We start from the raw sequence: 18,060 nt of genomic DNA, 5'->3' as shown, positions 1-18,060 counted from the left end.
CCTGTCCACCATGTCTTTATAAGCTTTCCTGACTCTTGTTTCTATTTGATACGTTCAGCATAAATTTGTTAAATATGACAAAGTTGTTGTCATTTCGGTTTCATTTTTAGAAAATATTTTGTCCTCACTTATTGGTAATCCTGTTCCATGGCCACCGCCTACAGTATTGCAGGTATTGCCCTGGCAATGCTACCTGTCGTCTTCTGAATTCACTCAGCTGGAGTCATTGATGACGTCCACTGAGATGCTAGGGAGATATTCAAGTTATTCTCTCCATGCCTTGCTCAGGGGCATTAACCCCTGATTTGCATGTTTATGATGGTGGGAGGAAACCGGGGCACCCGGAGGAAACCCACACAGACACAGGGAGAACATGCAAACTCCAAATAGAAAGGCACTGGGACAGCCTGGGTCAAACCCAGGACCTCCTTTGCTGTGAGGCAACAGTGCTAACCACTGGGCCACGGTGCTGCCCCGTAAGGCTAATGAAGAGACGATACTTATGATTTGCCAGGCGATGTAGTGCGCATAACAGCTGCATGAATGTCTAGAAGTGGAGAGAGAAACATATTTTTTTTAAAAACAGCAGCAAGATGATAGGCTAACCGGGCAGGTGTGTCGCTGTGCTATTGGATAGATGAAGATAGGTGACGAGATCAGCTGATAACTTAATTAACAGCCCCAGACAATGACAGCCAGGGAGAATATGAGTGAGCATGCGTGAGAAATGTGAATGACAAGATAACATTTGAAATTTAACTACAGGTCTATGTATGCGAAAGGTAGTCTTCCTGTCTGCACTTTCCCTAAGCTCCATTATTGTCTGGCAATACTAATTTTTCACAGACCATGTGGCTTTTATTTCATCATGGATGAATTTACTAACCTGTCATTGCATCTGTTGTGATATATAAAAACATTCAACTTTATCAATGAGCTGGATACGACACGTATCTACACCAAGTGAGTCAAATAGCATCTAGCTATAATTCATATCACAGGTGAGATGTGTCCGTAAAAACAACCATATTTGGCATCATTGTCAGTATTGTACAAGAGTTGGTCGTATTTCTGACCGAAGCATTGTGGCCTGTGTTCCTCAGTTACTAACGATAAGTGGTCCTGACAAGTGGGACAGCTGGTAAAGTGGGACACTTAAATTGCATCATCTTTATGTGTATATATGTCTTTTGCTAAAAACCAGCTCCAAGTTTATTATAAGTTTACGTAGCTCTGACATTTACGCCATTTTGGATCATAAATTAAAACGATGCAAAATGTAAATTATCAGAAGGTATCCCACATTACCTGTAGTCACCCTATTTAGATATCATAATTGTGATAACTGCCTTAATTGGGGTGCGTGCTTTTTGACCACCGTATAGGGATTTGGGTTCACCAACCATAGTAAAAACAATCTGTGGGAAGCTGTTGCATTGCAGTGTTATGAGCCATAATCGCATTGTTAAAATATGTTATAGTTAAACATACAATAACCACACAGTACAAAAACATAGCCAACTTTATGAGTCCTCTATCCAATGCAGACACCGTATTGTGCTTGATGAGAATGTTTGACAGGACTACTTTTCCACTGGTGATGGCACCAACGTCATGTTCTCCGTTAGGGTTCTCCTTCTCCTCAACAAAACATGTAGTCAGACTTTATTTTTCCCCTCCTCAATCGCATGAAGAAGAAAAGTAATAATCGCAGCGTTTTGGAAAGCGCCTTAATCAGTTTCCATGTCATGTGTACTTTAGTAAATTGGACTCAGAGGGCCGCTGTTGGCCAGGATGTTGCAGGTTAACAGCAGACTTATAGTGGTTCCTCCCATCATTTCCACACAGCAGAAGAAGAAAGAGACTGACGAAGGAACACAGACGGACAGACAGAGAGCAAAAACAAAGAGCAGACCGAGCGCAAAATCTCTGCAATGGTGGATATGTGGGACGGTTTTTCGGACTAAATCTCCTTTTCTTCTTCATCTTCTTCTTCTTCTTCTTGGAGGATAAATATTCAAACGGGATGTTCTCGTAGAGTCGTTTTCCACCGTGTGGGACAGAACAATGAGACGGCAAGTACAGCTCTTTATCGTCGTCCTGTCTCTCGCCTCGGCGCTCGGGCAGGTCAGTTACTCCATTCCCGAGGAAATGGCCAGAGGCTCGTTCGTCGGTAACGTAGCGCAGGATCTGGGTTTAGACCCGGAAAGACTGAAGACCGGCAAAGCGCGCGTGTTCACTCGAGACAATGCGGAGTATGTTGAGCTGAGCAGAGAAAGAGGAGTGCTCCTCATCAGAGACCGGATAGACAGAGAGGCGCTCTGCAGACAGACGACGCCGTGCGCTTTACACTTCCAGATCATATTAGAGAACCCCATGGAGTTTTACCGCGTCACTGTGGAGATTACAGACGTCAACGACAACCCCCCAGCATTTGAAAAGGACGTTGTTGAATTCAACATTAGTGAGTCTGCTGTAAGTGGGGCGAAAATGATTTTAGACAGGGCAACGGATCCCGACGTGGGGGGAAACGGTTTGCAAACGTACGCGCTAAAACCGATGGACAATTTCTCCCTTAAATTCTTAAATCAAGCAGATGGTACAAAAACTGTCGAGATGGTGTTAGAGAAGCCTCTCGACAGAGAGGAAAATGAGCATATATCTCTTATTTTAACGGCGATTGACGGAGGCGAGCCGCAGATGTCTGGGACAATGCAGATTCTCATCACGGTGTTAGACGCCAATGACAACGCTCCTGTTTTTACGCAGCCCACATATAAAGCCTCCATTAGAGAAAATGCCCCGATAGGCACAGTTGTAACGACCGTTACTGCAACAGATGCAGATCATGGCTCTAACGGTCGAATATCGTATTCTATCTCAAGTTTATTGGATTATAGTCGCGGAAAGTTCAAAATAAATGCGCAAAGTGGTGAGGTTAGTTTAACAGAAAATATTGACTACGAGAAAGCTCAAACATTACAAATAAATATACGTGCAAGTGATGACGGAGGACTAGTCGAATTTTGTAAAGTCATAGTCGAAGTGTTAGATGTAAACGACAACAAACCTGATATTCATATTATGTCTAAATCAAATGTAATATCAGAAGATGCAAAACCCAACACTGTCATCACCATGATAAATGTTGAAGATGCAGACTCAGATGAAAACGGTAAAGTACAGTGCGTCATAGATGACGATATTCCCTTTGCGATGAAATCGACAACGAACAATTTCTATAGCCTGGTGACAGACAGTGATCTGGACCGAGAGAGAGCCTCAGAGTATAATATCAGTATCACGTGTTGTGATGAGGGAGTGCCCTCTCTCTCCAGCAGCGTCACTCTCACCTTACACATCTCAGATGTGAATGACAACGCGCCTGTCTTTGAGAGGAGCTCATATGAGGCCTACATTGTAGAAAACAACACACCGGGTCTCTCCATATTCACAGTGAAAGCCACAGACGCTGACTGGAACCAGAATGCCCGTGTGTCTTATATACTGGAGGACTCCTCGGTTAACGGAGTGCCCGTCTCCTCCTATGTGTCCGTCAGTGCTGATAGTGGAGTCATCCATGCAGTTCGCTCTTTTGACTACGAGCACATCAAGGATTTCCACTTCTGTGTTAAAGCGCAGGATGGCGGCTCTCCTCCACTCAGTAGTAACGTGACTGTGAAAATAACGATCCAGGACCAGAACGACAACGCCCCTCAGGTGCTGTACCCAGTCCAGACCAGCAGCTCTGTGGTGGCTGAAATGGTGCCTCGTTCAGCAGATGTGGGCTATCTGGTGACTAAAGTGGTGGCTGTTGATGTGGACTCTGGACAGAATGCCTGGCTCTCCTATAAGCTGCAGAAAGCCACAGACAGGGCGCTGTTTGAAGTGGGCTTACAGAATGGGGAAATAAGGACTATCCGCCAAGTCACTGATAAAGATGCTGTGAAACAAAGGCTGACTGTTGTAGTGGAGGACAACGGGCAGCCCTCTCGTTCAGCTACAGTCAATGTTAACGTGGCGGTGGCGGACAGCTTCCCTGAAGTGCTCTCAGAGTTCACGGACTTTACGCACGACAAGGAGTACAACGACAACCTGACTTTTTACTTAGTCTTGGCTTTGGCTGTAGTGTCCTTTCTCTTCATCACCTGCTTAGTGGTCATCATATCAGTGAAGTTATACAGATGGAGACAGTCTCGCATCCTCTATCATTCCAGTCTACCGGTGATTCCCTATTATCCACCACGTTACTCAGACACTTTGGGGACAGGGACTCTCCAACACGTGTACAATTACGAGGTGTGCAGGACGACTGACTCCAGAAAGAGTGACTGTAGGTTCGGCAGAGCCGGTAGTCAGAACGTGCTGATAATGGAGCCCAGTTGTACAGGGACGATGCAGCGGATCCAGAATGAAAAGAACATCCTGGATGAGCCAGACTCTCCTGTAGAGGTTAGACCTTGCCCATTTTATATTTCAACCGAAGCTGAGATATGTGTTCAATCAGTTGTTTATCCGTGGAACATTTTCAGGGCAGTGAAAGGAATTGTGTCTGTTATTTCTATTTGATACGTTGAGTATAAAGTTGTTAATATGACAAAGTTGTTGTCATATCCGTTTCATTTTTACAAAATGATTTGTCCTCAGTTATTGGTAATGATATTCTACAGCCCCCACCATCAGTATTGCCAGTGTCGCATTGGCAATACTGGCAATAGTATTTCTCAGACAAGTTCAAACAGTAGAGACATCGGGAATGAAGTACAGGTAGTTATTCGCTATAACAGATGATTTACTGGAAATTAATAAATATGAACAAAGTGTTTAGCACTTAGACTCAACCTGGAGATTTCTTAATTGAGGGGCTTCTGTATAATACCCCCCCATGGTGTCCAGACAATGGTGGTGGTGGCTGATGACTTCTGGTAAGATCCTAAATATATGTTCCAGTTCTTGTTGCCATGCCTTGCTCATGGGCATTAACCCCAGTGTGCATGTATTTGATGGTGGGAGGAAACCGGAGCACCCGGAGGAATCCCACACAGACATGGTGAGAACATGCAAACTCCATACAGAAAGGACCTGGGACGGCCTTGGGGTTCGAACCCATGATATTCTTACTGAGAGGCAACGGTGCTAACCACTGGGCCACTGTGCTGCCTCGTAATGCTGATGATAAGATGAAACGTGTTATCAGTGAGGACTAGGAGGTGATGTGATGCGGATAACAGCGGCACGAATGCATAGAGGTGGAGAGAGAAACATAATATTTCAAAAAAGACAGCAGCAAGATGATAGGCTAACCATGCAGCTGTGTCGCTGTGCTATTGGATAGATGAAGACAGGTGACATGATCAACTGATAATTTAATTAACAGCCCCAGACAATGACAGGCAAGGAGAATATGAGTGAGCATGCGTGAGGGATGAGAATGATAGAATGACATTTGATATTGAACTACAGGTCTATGTATGCGAAATGTTGTCTTTCTGTCTGCACTTTCGCTAGAGCTCCATTATTGTCTGGCAATACTATTTTTTCATAGACCATGTGGCTTTTATTTCATCATAGACGAATTTACTAACCTATAATGAAAGCCTAATTTTATGTAGTGAAGGATCTGATTGCATCTGTCAACTTTTTATTTCTCCCCTACTTGCTCCCATAAAAAATAAAAGTAATAATCGCAGAGTTTTGGAAAGCGCCTTAATCAGTTTCCATGTCATGTGTACTTTAGTATGTTGGACTCAGAGGGCCGCTGTTGGCCAGGATGTTGCAGGTTAACAGCAGACTTGTAGTGGTTCCTCCCATCATTTCCACACAGCAGAAGAAGAAAGAGACTGACGAAGGAACACAGACGGACAGACAGAGAGCAAAAACAAAGAGCAGACGGAGCGCAAAATCTCTGCTATGGTGGATATGTGGGACGGGTTTTCGGACTAAATCTGTTTTTTTCCTTCTTCTTCTTCTTCTTCTTGGAGGATAAATATTCAAACGGGATGTTCTCGTAGAGTCGTTTTCCACCGTGTGGGACAGAACAATGAGACGGCAAGTACAGCTCTTTATCGTCGTCCTGTCTCTCGCCTCGGCGCTCGGGCAGGTCAGTTACTCCATTCCCGAGGAAATGGCCAGAGGCTCGTTCGTCGGTAACGTAGCGCAGGATCTGGGTTTAGACCCGGAAAGACTGAAGACCGGCAAAGCGCGCGTGTTCACTCGAGACAATGCGGAGTATGTTGAGCTGAGCAGAGAAAGAGGAGTGCTCCTCATCAGAGACCGGATAGACAGAGAGGCGCTCTGCAGACAGACGACGCCGTGCGCTTTACACTTCCAGATCATATTAGAGAACCCCATGGAGTTTTACCGCGTCACTGTGGAGATTACAGACGTCAACGACAACCCCCCAGCATTTGAAAAGGACGTTGTTGAATTCAACATTAGTGAGTCTGCTGTAAGTGGGGCGAAATTTATACTAGTCAGAGCAACGGATCCCGACGTGGGGGGAAACGGTTTGCAAAGCTATACCCTGAAACCGACGGACAATTTCTCCCTTAAATTACTGAATCAAGTCGATGGTACAAAAACTGTCGAAATGGTGTTAGAGAAGCCTCTCGACAGAGAGGAAAATGAGCATATATCTCTTATTTTAACGGCGATTGACGGAGGCGAGCCGCAGATGTCTGGGACAATGCAGATTCTCATCACGGTGTTAGACGCCAATGACAACGCTCCTGTTTTTACGCAGCCCACATATAAAGCCTCCATTAGAGAAAATGCCCCGATAGGCACAGTTGTAACGACCGTTACTGCAACAGATGCAGACCATGGCTCTTACGGTCGAATTTCTTACTCAGTTCCAAGTATGCTTGATTATAGTGGTGGAAAATTTAACATAAATGCGCAAAGTGGTGAGGTTAGGTTAACAGAAAATGTTGACTACGAGAAAACTCAAACGTTTCAATTAAATATACGTGCAAGTGATGACGGAGGACAAGTCGAATCTTGTAAAGTCATAGTTGAAGTGTTAGATGTAAACGACAACAAACCGGATATTCATATTATGTCTAAATCGAATGTAATATCAGAAGATGCAAAACCCAACACTGTCATCACCATGATAAATGTTGAAGATGCAGACTCAGATGAAAACGGTAAAGTACAGTGCGTCATAGATGACGATATTCCCTTTGCGATGAAATCGACAACGAACAATTTCTATAGCCTGGTGACAGACAGTGATCTGGACCGAGAGAGAGCCTCAGAGTATAATATCAGTATCACGTGTTGTGATGAGGGAGTGCCCTCTCTCTCCAGCAGCGTCACTCTCACCTTACACATCTCAGATGTGAATGACAACGCGCCTGTCTTTGAGAGGAGCTCATATGAGGCCTACATTGTAGAAAACAACACACCGGGTCTCTCCATATTCACAGTGAAAGCCACAGACGCTGACTGGAACCAGAATGCCCGTGTGTCTTATATACTGGAGGACTCCTCGGTTAACGGAGTGCCCGTCTCCTCCTATGTGTCCGTCAGTGCTGATAGTGGAGTCATCCATGCAGTTCGCTCTTTTGACTACGAGCACATCAAGGATTTCCACTTCTGTGTTAAAGCGCAGGATGGAGGCTCTCCTCCACTCAGTAGTAACGTGACTGTGAAAATAATCATCCAGGACCAGAACGACAACGCCCCTCAGGTGCTGTACCCAGTCCAGACCAGCAGCTCTGTGGTGGCTGAAATGGTGCCTCGTTCAGCAGATGTGGGCTATCTGGTGACTAAAGTGGTGGCTGTTGATGTGGACTCTGGACAGAATGCCTGGCTCTCCTATAAGCTGCAGAAAGCCACAGACAGGGCGCTGTTTGAAGTGGGCTTACAGAATGGGGAAATAAGGACTATCCGCCAAGTCACTGATAAAGATGCTGTGAAACAAAGGCTGACTGTTGTAGTGGAGGACAACGGGCAGCCCTCTCGTTCAGCTACAGTCAATGTTAACGTGGCGGTGGCGGACAGCTTCCCTGAAGTGCTCTCGGAGTTCACTGACTTTACGCACGACAAGGAGTACAATGACAACCTGACTTTTTACTTAGTCTTGGCTTTGGCTGTAGTGTCCTTTCTCTTCGTCACCTGCTTAGTGGTCATCATATCAGTGAAGATATACAGATGGAGACAGTCTCGCATCCTCTATCATTCCAGTCTACCGGTGATTCCCTATTATCCACCACGTTACTCAGACACTTTGGGGACAGGGACTCTCCAACACGTGTACAATTACGAGGTGTGCAGGACGACTGACTCCAGAAAGAGTGACTGTAGGTTCGGCAGAGCCGGTAGTCAGAACGTGCTGATAATGGACCCCAGTTGTACAGGGACGATGCAGCGGATCCAGAATGAAAAGAACATCCTGGATGAGCCAGACTCTCCTGTAGAGGTTAGACCTTGCCCATTTTATATTTCAACCAAAGCTGAGATATGTGTTCAATCAGTTGTTTATCCGTGGAACATTTTCAGGGCAGTGAAAGGAATTGTGTCTCTTATTTCTATTTGATACGTTGAGTATAAAGTTGTTAATATGACAAAGTTGTTGTCATTTCGGATTCATTTTTACAAAATGATTTGTCCTCAGTTATTGGTAATGCTATTCCATAGCCCCCCCCTCCTCATCTGTATTGGCAGTATCGCACTGGCAATACTGGCAATACTATTTCTCAAACAAGTTCAAACACTAGAGACATAGGGAATGAAGTACAGGTAGTTATTCACTATATTAGATGATTTACTGCAAATTAATACATATGAAGAAAGTCTTTGGCACTTAGACTCAACAGGGAAATTTCTTAATCGAGGGGCTTCAGTAAATACCCCCCCCCCCCATGGAGTCCAGACACTGGTGGTGGTGGCCGGTGACTTCTGCTAAGATCATAAATATATGTTCCAGTTCTTGTTGCCATGCCTTGCTCAGGGGCATTAACCCCAATGTGCGTGTATTTGATGGTGGGAGGAACCCGGAGCACCCGGAGGAATCCCACACAGACACGGTGAGAACATGCAAACTCCACACAGAAAGGACCTGGGACGGCCTTGGGTTTCGAACCCAGGACCTCCTTGCTGTGAGGCAACAGTGCTAACCACTGAGCCACCATGCTGCCCCGTAACGCTGATGATAAGATGAAACGTGTTATCAGTGAGGACTAGGAGGTGATGTGATGCGGATAACAGCGGCACGAATGCATAGAGGTGGGGAGGGAAACATGTTTCAAAAAGACAGCAGCAAGATGATAGGCTAACCATGCAGCTGTGTCGCTGTGCTATTGGATAGATGACGACAGGTGACACAATCAGCTGATAACTTAATTAACAGCCCCAGACAATGACAGCCAGAGACAATATGAGTGAGCATCCTTGAGAAATGAGAATGATAGGATGACATTTGAAATCGAACTACAGGTCTATGTATGCGAAAGGTAGTCTTCTGTCTGCACCTTCGCTGAAGCTCCATTATTGTCTGGCAATACTATTTTTTCATAAACCATGTGGCTTTTATTTCATCATAGACGAATTTACTAACCTTTAATGAAAACCTAATTTTATGTAGTGAAGGATCTGATTGCATCTGTCAACTTTTTTTCCCTACTTGCTCCCATGAAAAAGAAAAGTAATAATCGCAGCGTTTTGGAAAGCGCCTTAATCAGTTTCCATGTCATGTGTACTGTAATAAGTTGGACTCAGAGGGCCGCTGTTGGCCAGGATGTTGCAGGTTAACAGCAGACTTGTAGTGGTTCCTCCCATCATTTCCACACAGCAGAAGAAGAAAGAGACTGACGAAGGAACACAGACGGACAGACAGAGAGCAAAAACAAAGAGCAGACGGAGCGCAAAATCTCTGCCATGGTGGATATGTGGGACGGGTTTTCGGACTAAATCTCTTTTTTTCTTCTTCTTGTTCTCGGAGGATAAATATTCAAACGGGATGTTCTCGTAGAGTCTTTTTCCACCGTGTGGGACAGAACAATGAGACGGCAAGTACAGCTCTTTATCTTCGTCCTGTCTCTCGCCTCGGCGCTCGGGCAGGTCAGTTACTCCATTCCCGAGGAAATGGCCAGAGGCTCGTTCGTCGGTAACGTAGCGCAGGATCTGGGTTTAGACCCGAAAAGACTGAAGACCGGCAAAGCGCGCGTGTTCACTCGAGACAATGCGGAGTATATTGAGCTGAGCAGAGAAAGAGGAGTGCTCCTCATCAGAGACCGGATAGACAGAGAGGCGCTCTGCAGACAGACGACGCCGTGCGCTTTACACTTCCAGATCATATTAGAGAACCCCATGGAGTTTTACCGCGTCACTGTGGAGATTACAGACGTCAACGACAACCCCCCAGCATTTGAAAAGGACGTTGTTGAAATCAAAATCAGTGAGTCTGTTGTAAGTGGGGCGAAATTTATTTTAGACAGGGCAACGGATCCCGACGTGGGGGGAAACGGTTTGCAAACGTACGCGCTAAAACCGACGGACAATTTCTCTCTTAAATTCCTAAATCAAGCAGATGGTACAAAAACTGTCGAGATGGTGTTAGAGAAGCCTCTCGACCGAGAGAAGAATGAGCATATTGCGTTAGTTTTGACAGCTTTGGACGGAGGCGAGCCGCAGATGTCTGGGACAATGCAGATTCTCATCACGGTGTTAGACGCCAATGACAACGCTCCTGTTTTTACGCAGCCCACATATAAAGCCTCCATTAGAGAAAATGCCCCGATAGGCACAGTTGTAACGACCGTTACTGCAACAGATGCAGATCATGGCTCTTACGGTCGAATATCGTATTCCATATCAAATATGTTGGATTATAGTCGTGGAAAGTTTAGTATTAATGCGCAAAATGGTGAGGTTAGGTTAACAGAAAATGTTGACTACGAGAAAGCTCAAACGTTTCAATTAAATATACGTGCAAGTGATGACGGAGGACAAGTCGAATCTTGTAAAGTCATAGTTGAAGTGTTAGATGTAAACGACAACAAACCTGATGTTCATATTATGTCTAAATCAAATGTAATATCTGAAGATGCAAAACCCAACACTGTCATCACCATGATAAATGTTGAAGATGCAGACTCAGGTGAAAACGGTAACGTACAGTGCGTCATAGATGACGATATTCCCTTTGCGATGAAATCGACAACGAACAATTTCTATAGCCTGGTGACAGACAGTGATCTGGACCGAGAGAGAGCCTCAGAGTATAATATCAGTATCACGTGTTGTGATGAGGGAGTGCCCTCTCTCTCCAGCAGCGTCACTCTCACCTTACACATCTCAGATGTGAATGACAACGCGCCTGTCTTTGAGAGGAGCTCATATGAGGCCTACATTGTAGAAAACAACACACCGGGTCTCTCCATATTCACAGTGAAAGCCACAGACGCTGACTGGAACCAGAATGCCCGTGTGTCTTATATACTGGAGGACTCCTCGGTTAACGGAGTGCCCGTCTCCTCCTATGTGTCCGTCAGTGCTGATAGTGGAGTCATCCATGCAGTTCGCTCTTTTGACTACGAGCACATCAAGGATTTCCACTTCTGTGTTAAAGCGCAGGATGGAGGCTCTCCTCCTCTCAGTAGTAACGTGACTGTGAAAATAATGATCCAGGACCAGAACGACAACGCCCCTCAGGTTCTGTACCCAGTCCAGACCAGCAGCTCTCTGGTGGCTGAAATGGTGCCTCGCTCAGCAGATGTGGGCTATCTGGTGACTAAAGTGGTGGCTGTTGATGTGGACTCTGGACAGAATGCCTGGCTCTCCTATAAGCTGCAGAAAGCCACAGACAGGGCGCTGTTTGAAGTGGGCTTACAGAATGGGGAAATAAGGACTATCCGCCAAGTCACTGATAAAGATGCTGTGAAACAAAGGCTGACTGTTGTAGTGGAGGACAACGGGCAGCCCTCTCGTTCAGCTACAGTCAATGTTAACGTGGCGGTGGCGGACAGCTTCCCTGAAGTGCTCTCGGAGTTCACGGACTTTACGCACGACAAGGAGTACAATGACAACCTGACTTTTTACTTAGTCTTGGCTTTGGCTGTAGTGTCCTTTCTCTTCATCACCTGCTTAGTGGTCATCATATCAGTGAAGTTATACAGATGGAGGCAGTCTCGCGTCCTCTATCATTCCAGTCTGCCGGTGATTCCCTATTATCCACCACGTTACTCAGACACTTTGGGGACAGGGACTCTCCAACACGTGTACAATTACGAGGTGTGCAGGACGACTGACTCCAGAAAGAGTGACTGTAAGTTCGGCAGAGCCGGTAGTCAGAACGTGCTGACAATGGACCCCAGTTGTACAGGGACGATGCAGCGGATCCAGAATGAAAAGATCATCCTGGATGAGCCAGACTCTCCTGTAGAGGTTAGACCTTGCCCATTTTATTTTTCAACCGAAGCTGGGATATTTGTTCAATCGATTGTTTATCCATAGAACATTTTCAGAACAAGGGACAGCGAAAGGAATCATGTGTCTTATTTCTGTTTGATACGTTGAGCATAAAGTTGTTAATATGACAAAATTGTTGTCATTTTGGATTCATTTTTACAAAATGTTTTTTCCTTAGTTATTGGTAATGCTATTCCATAGCCCCCACCATCAGTATTGCCAGTATCGCACTGGCAATACTGGCAATAGTATTTCTCAGACAAGTTCAAACATTAGAGACATAGGGAATGTAGTACAGATAGTTATTCACTATAACAGATGTTTTACTGGAAATTAATGCATATGAAGAAAGTTTTTGAGACTTAGACTCAACTGGGAGCTTTTTTGATCGAGGGGCATCAGCACAATACCCCCCATGGAGTCCAGACCCTGGTGGTGGTGGCTGATGACTTCTGCTAAGATGATAAATAGATGATCCAGTTCTTGTTGTCATGCCTTGCTCAGGGATTAACCCCAGTGTGCATGTATTTGATGGTGGGAGGAAACCGGAGCACCCGGAGGAATCCCACACAGACATGGTGAGAACATGCAAACTCGACACAGAAAGGACCTGGGACGGCCTTGGGGTTCGAACCCAGGACCTCCTTGCTGTGAGGCAACGGTGCTGAACACTGGGCCACCGTGCTGCCTCGTAACGCTGATGATAAGATCAGACGTGTTATCAGTGAGGACTAGGAGGTGATGTGATGCGGATAACAGCGGCACGAATGCATAGAGGTGGAGAGAGAAACATAATATTTCAAAAAAGACAGCAGCAAGATGATAGGCTAACCATGCAGCTGTGTCGCTGTGCTATTGGATAGATGAAGATAGGTGACATGATCAACTGACAACTCAATTAATAGCCCCAGACAATGACAGCCAGAGACAATATGAGTGAGCATCCTTGAGAAATGAGAATGACAGGATGACATTTGAAATTGAACTACAGGTCTATGTATGCGAAATGTTGTCTTTCTGTCTGCACTTGCGCTAAAGCTCCATTATTGTCTGGCAATACTACTTTTTCTCAGACCGTGGGGCTTTTATTTCATCATGGACGAATTTACTAACCTGTCATGAAAACCTAATGTTATGTACTAAATGATCAGATCACATCTGTCAACCTTTATTTTTTCCCTGTTTGCTCCCATACAAAAAAAGTAATAATCGCAGCGTTTTGGAAAGCACCTTAATCAATTTCCATGTCATGTGTACTTTAGCATGTTGGACTCAGAGGGCCGCTGTTGGCCAGGATGTTGCAGGTTAACAGCAGACTTGTAGTGGTTCCTCCCATCATTTCCACACAGCAGAAGAAGAAAGAGACTGACGAAGGAACACAGACGGACAGACAGAGAGCAAAAACAAAGAGCAGACGGAGCGCAAAATCTCTGCTATGGTGGATATGTGGGACGGTTTTTCGGACTAAATCTCCTTTTCTTCTTCATCTTCTTCTTCTTCTTCTTCTTCTTGGAGGATAAATATTCAAACGGGATGTTCTCGTAGAGTCGTTTTCCACCGTGTGGGACAGAACAATGAGACGGCAAGTACAGCTCTTTATCGTCGTCCTGTCTCTCGCCTCGGCGCTCGGGCAGGTCAGTTACTCCATTCCCGAGGAAATGGCCAGAGGCTCGTTCGTCGGTAACGTAGCGCAGGATCTGGGTTTAGACCCGGAAAGACTGAAGACCGGCAAAGCGCGCGTGTTCACTCGAGACAATGCGGAGTATGTTGAGCTGAGCAGAGAAAGAGGAGTGCTCCTCATCAGAGACCGGATAGACAGAGAGGCGCTCTGCAGACAGACGACGCCGTGCGCTTTACACTTCCAGATCATATTAGAGAACCCCATGGAGTTTTACCGCGTCACTGTGGAGATTACAGACGTCAACGACAACCCCCCAGCATTTGAAAAGGACGTTGTCGAATTCAAAATCAGTGAGTCTGCTGTAAGTGGGGCGAAATTTATTTTAGACAGGGCAACAGATCCCGACGTGGGGGGAAACGGTTTGCAAACGTACGCGCTAAAACCGACGGATAACTTTGCCCTTAAACTGCAAAACCAAGCAGATGGTGCAAAAATTATCGAGATGCTGTTAGAGAAGCCTCTCGACCGAGAGAAGAATGAGCATATCGCGTTAGTTTTGACAGCTTTGGACGGAGGCGAGCCGCAGATGTCTGGGACAATGCAGATTCTCATCACAGTGTTAGACGTCAATGACAACGCTCCTGTTTTCACCCAGCCCACATATAAAGCCTCCATTAGAGAAAATGCCCCGATAGGGACAGTTGTAACGACAGTTATTGCAACAGATGCAGATCATGGCTCTAACGGGAAAATATCTTACTCGATATCCGGTATGTTAGATTATACTCGTGGGATGTTTGAAGTAAATGAAGAGAGTGGCGAGGTTACATTGAAAGGAAATATTGACTACGAAAAGGATCGAAATTTTCAGATTAACATACGTGCAAGTGATGACGGAGGACTGGTTGATTCTTGTAAAGTGGTTGTTGATGTAATAGATGTGAATGACAACAAACCCGATATCCATATAATGTCGAAATCAAATGTAATACCAGAAAATGCGAAAGCCGACACAGTAGTAACAATGGTTAATATTGAAGATGCAGACTCGGGGGATAATGGAAAGGTGCAGTGCGCGATAAGTGATAATATTCCTTTTTCAATTAAATCAACGACAACCAATTTCTATAGCCTGGTGACAGACAGTGATCTGGACCGAGAGAGAGCCTCCGAGTATAATATCAGTATAACGTGTTGTGATGAGGGAGTGCCCTCTCTCTCCAGCAGCGTCACTCTCACCTTACACATCTCAGATGTGAATGACAACGCGCCTGTCTTTGAGAGGAGCTCATATGAGGCCTACATTGTAGAAAACAACACACCGGGTCTCTCCATATTCACAGTGAAAGCCACAGACGCTGACTGGAACCAGAATGCCCGTGTGTCTTATATACTGGAGGACTCCTCGGTTAACGGAGTGCCCGTCTCCTCCTATGTGTCCGTCAGTGCTGATAGTGGAGTCATCCATGCAGTTCGCTCTTTTGACTACGAGCACATCAAGGATTTCCACTTCTGTGTTAAAGCGCAGGATGGAGGCTCTCCTCCACTCAGTAGTAACGTGACTGTGAAAATAATGATCCAGGACCAGAACGACAACGCCCCTCAGGTTCTGTACCCAGTCCAGACCAGCAGCTCTCTGGTGGCTGAAATGGTGCCTCGCTCAGCAGATGGGGGCTATCTGGTGACTAAAGTGGTGGCTGTTGATGTGGACTCTGGACAGAATGCCTGGCTCTCCTATAAGCTGCAGAAAGCCACAGACAGGGCGCTGTTTGAAGTGGGCTTACAGAATGGGGAAATAAGGACTATCCGCCAAGTCACTGATAAAGATGCTGTGAAACAAAGGCTGACTGTTGTAGTGGAGGACAACGGGCAGCCCTCTCGTTCAGCTACAGTCAATGTTAACGTGGCGGTGGCGGACAGCTTCCCTGAAGTGCTCTCGGAGTTCACTGACTTTACGCACGACAAGGAGTACAATGACAACCTGACTTTTTACTTAGTCTTGGCTTTGGCTGTAGTGTCCTTTCTCTTCGTCACCTGCTTAGTGGTCATCATATCAGTGAAGATATACAGATGGAGACAGTCTCGCATCCTCTATCATTCCAGTCTACCGGTGATTCCCTATTATCCACCACGTTACTCAGACACTTTGGGGACAGGGACTCTCCAACACGTGTTCAATTACGAGGTGTGCAGGACGACTGACTCCAGAAAGAGTGACTGTAAGTTCGGCAGAGCCGGTAGTCAGAACGTGCTGATAATGGAGCCCAGTTGTACAGGGACGATGCAGCGGATCCAGAATGAAAATAACATCCTGGATGAACCAGACTCTCCTGTAGAGGTTAGACATCACTGTTTATCTGTTGTTACTCAAATCTGATGTACAGTGAAACTTTCTTCCCATTTCCATCACCTCAAACAGTAGAACTCTTAAGTGATTTACATTCGTATGTCTTACTTATTATTGTTTTCTGTATCTTTTTATGGACCTTTTGAAATGTTTTTGCAGCTTCCTATCAAGATATGATTTGGCTTAGCAGTTGTTTTGCCCCCGGCGTTGATTTCTCTCTAAAAGCAACAACTCGTGTCGTTATTTTTGACGGAATTGGTGCAGTAGTTTAAATCTCAACTTTCCCTAAACAAATAACTATCCTCAATGCACAGCAGATGTGTTTGGCGTAGGCAGGCTTTGTTTCCATGTCTGTGTGCACATTTTACCATGCAATTTGGTGTCATGAACTCGGAGGGCCGCTGTTGACTCGTGTGTCTCACTGCCGCAGCTGCTTTTAAACAGGACGTCCCATTTTCTCCCATTAGGTTAAGAAAGACGTCGACACAAAGACCGCTATACGCACAGTCACACGTTACGGTTCATTCTTTACCAGACGTGCTGGGGGAAAATGTTTAAAGACCTTTTTGACCGGGAAACGCCGTGAAACATGATCATCTAAAAGGATTATAATTCATTGCAATGGCCATGCCGGAGAGAATAATGGGAGGGCAGGTATCGCGGATTATCTTCCTCCTCTGCCTCGGCTCCGTCCTCGGGCAGGTCAGCTACTCGGTTTCCGAGGAAATGGCGGTAGGCTCTTTGGTCGGCAACATTGAAGAGGATTTGGGTTTGAGCGCGAAAAGACTGAAATGGGGTAAGGCGCGAATTTTTACGCGCGACAGTGCGGAGCCCGTCGAGCTGAGCAGAGAGAGGGGGGCGCTTCTCGTCAGGGACCGGATAGACAGGGAGGCGCTCTGCGGACACACGACGCCGTGCGCTTTGCACTTCCAGATCATACTGGAGAATCCCATGGAGTTTTACAGCGTCGCCGTCGAGGTTACGGACATCAACGATAACCCCCCGTGTTTCGAAAGAAGCGAGGTTCACCTTAAAATCAGCGAGTCTGCCGGAAACGGCGCAACCTTCGTTTTGGACAAGGCGGTCGATCATGACGTGGGCGAGAACGGCTTGCAAACGTACACGCTGAAACCGACGGATCATTTTTCCCTTAAAATGAATAGTCAGGCTGACGGAAGCATGAACGCTGAGTTGGTGCTGCACACCGCTCTTGATCGGGAGGAAAATGGGCGTTTGTCTTTACTCCTGACCGCGTTGGATGGAGGTGAGCCGCAGATGTCCGGGACAATGCAGATCCTCATCACGGTGTTAGACGTGAATGACAATGCGCCTGTATTTACGCAGCCTGTTTATAAAGCGTCCTTGCATGAAAATTCCCCGGTAGGAACGGTTATAACGGCAGTTACTGCCACAGACGCAGATGAAGGTCCTAATGGTAGGATATCTTATTCACTTTCCAATACGTTAGAATCGGTCCGTGGACTGTTTGACGTGAATGCGCAAAGCGGTGAGGTTAGATTAATAGGAAATGTTGACTACGAAAAGGCGAGAAATTATCAAATTAACATAAGAGCAAGTGATGATGGAGAACTTGTCGGCTTTTGCAAAGTGATTGTCGATATCTTAGATGTCAATGACAACAAACCTGACATTCATATTATGTCTAAATCGAATGTAA

General features: G+C 45.8%; 4 protein-coding genes across 7 annotated transcripts in view; all 4 read left to right on the top strand.

The window, feature by feature from the left end:
- The window catches only part of LOC130122884 (protocadherin gamma-A11-like), a 311,235-nt gene that overhangs the window by 225,474 nt on the left and 67,701 nt on the right, over nucleotides 1-18,060 (top strand). The window contains exon 1 of one of the 4 annotated variants that reach the window (XM_056292280.1): nucleotides 13,980-16,373. The exons of the other annotated variants lie outside the window; for them this stretch is intronic. Coding sequence (XP_056148255.1) covers nucleotides 13,989-16,373 — 2,385 coding nt within the window. The 5' untranslated portion in view covers nucleotides 13,980-13,988. Of the gene's footprint in view, nucleotides 1-13,979; nucleotides 16,374-18,060 lie in introns of those variants that run through there. 4 annotated transcript variants of the gene reach the window in all.
- LOC130126054 (protocadherin beta-16-like) lies at nucleotides 2,059-4,569 on the top strand. Its single transcript, XM_056295423.1, has one exon. It carries the CDS (start codon nucleotides 2,068-2,070, stop codon nucleotides 4,567-4,569), a length of 2,502 nt encoding a protein of 833 aa, XP_056151398.1. The 5' UTR covers nucleotides 2,059-2,067.
- On the top strand, nucleotides 6,032-9,976 carry LOC130126043 (protocadherin gamma-A2-like). The gene is made up of 2 exons (XM_056295418.1): nucleotides 6,032-8,425; nucleotides 9,947-9,976. Exons 1-2 carry the CDS (start codon nucleotides 6,041-6,043, stop codon nucleotides 9,974-9,976), a joined length of 2,415 nt encoding a protein of 804 aa, XP_056151393.1. The 5' UTR covers nucleotides 6,032-6,040.
- Nucleotides 9,997-12,459, top strand: LOC130126032 (protocadherin gamma-A2-like). The gene has a single exon (XM_056295409.1). The coding sequence runs from the start codon at nucleotides 10,006-10,008 to the stop codon at nucleotides 12,457-12,459; it is 2,454 nt and encodes an 817-aa protein (XP_056151384.1). The 5' UTR covers nucleotides 9,997-10,005.

This window comes from Lampris incognitus, chromosome 1 (genome assembly GCF_029633865.1).
Source record: "Lampris incognitus isolate fLamInc1 chromosome 1, fLamInc1.hap2, whole genome shotgun sequence".
NCBI lineage: Eukaryota > Metazoa > Chordata > Actinopteri > Lampriformes > Lampridae > Lampris > Lampris incognitus.
The sequence above is the reverse complement of the archived record's forward strand: the minus strand, read 5'-3'. Positions and strand labels throughout refer to the sequence as shown.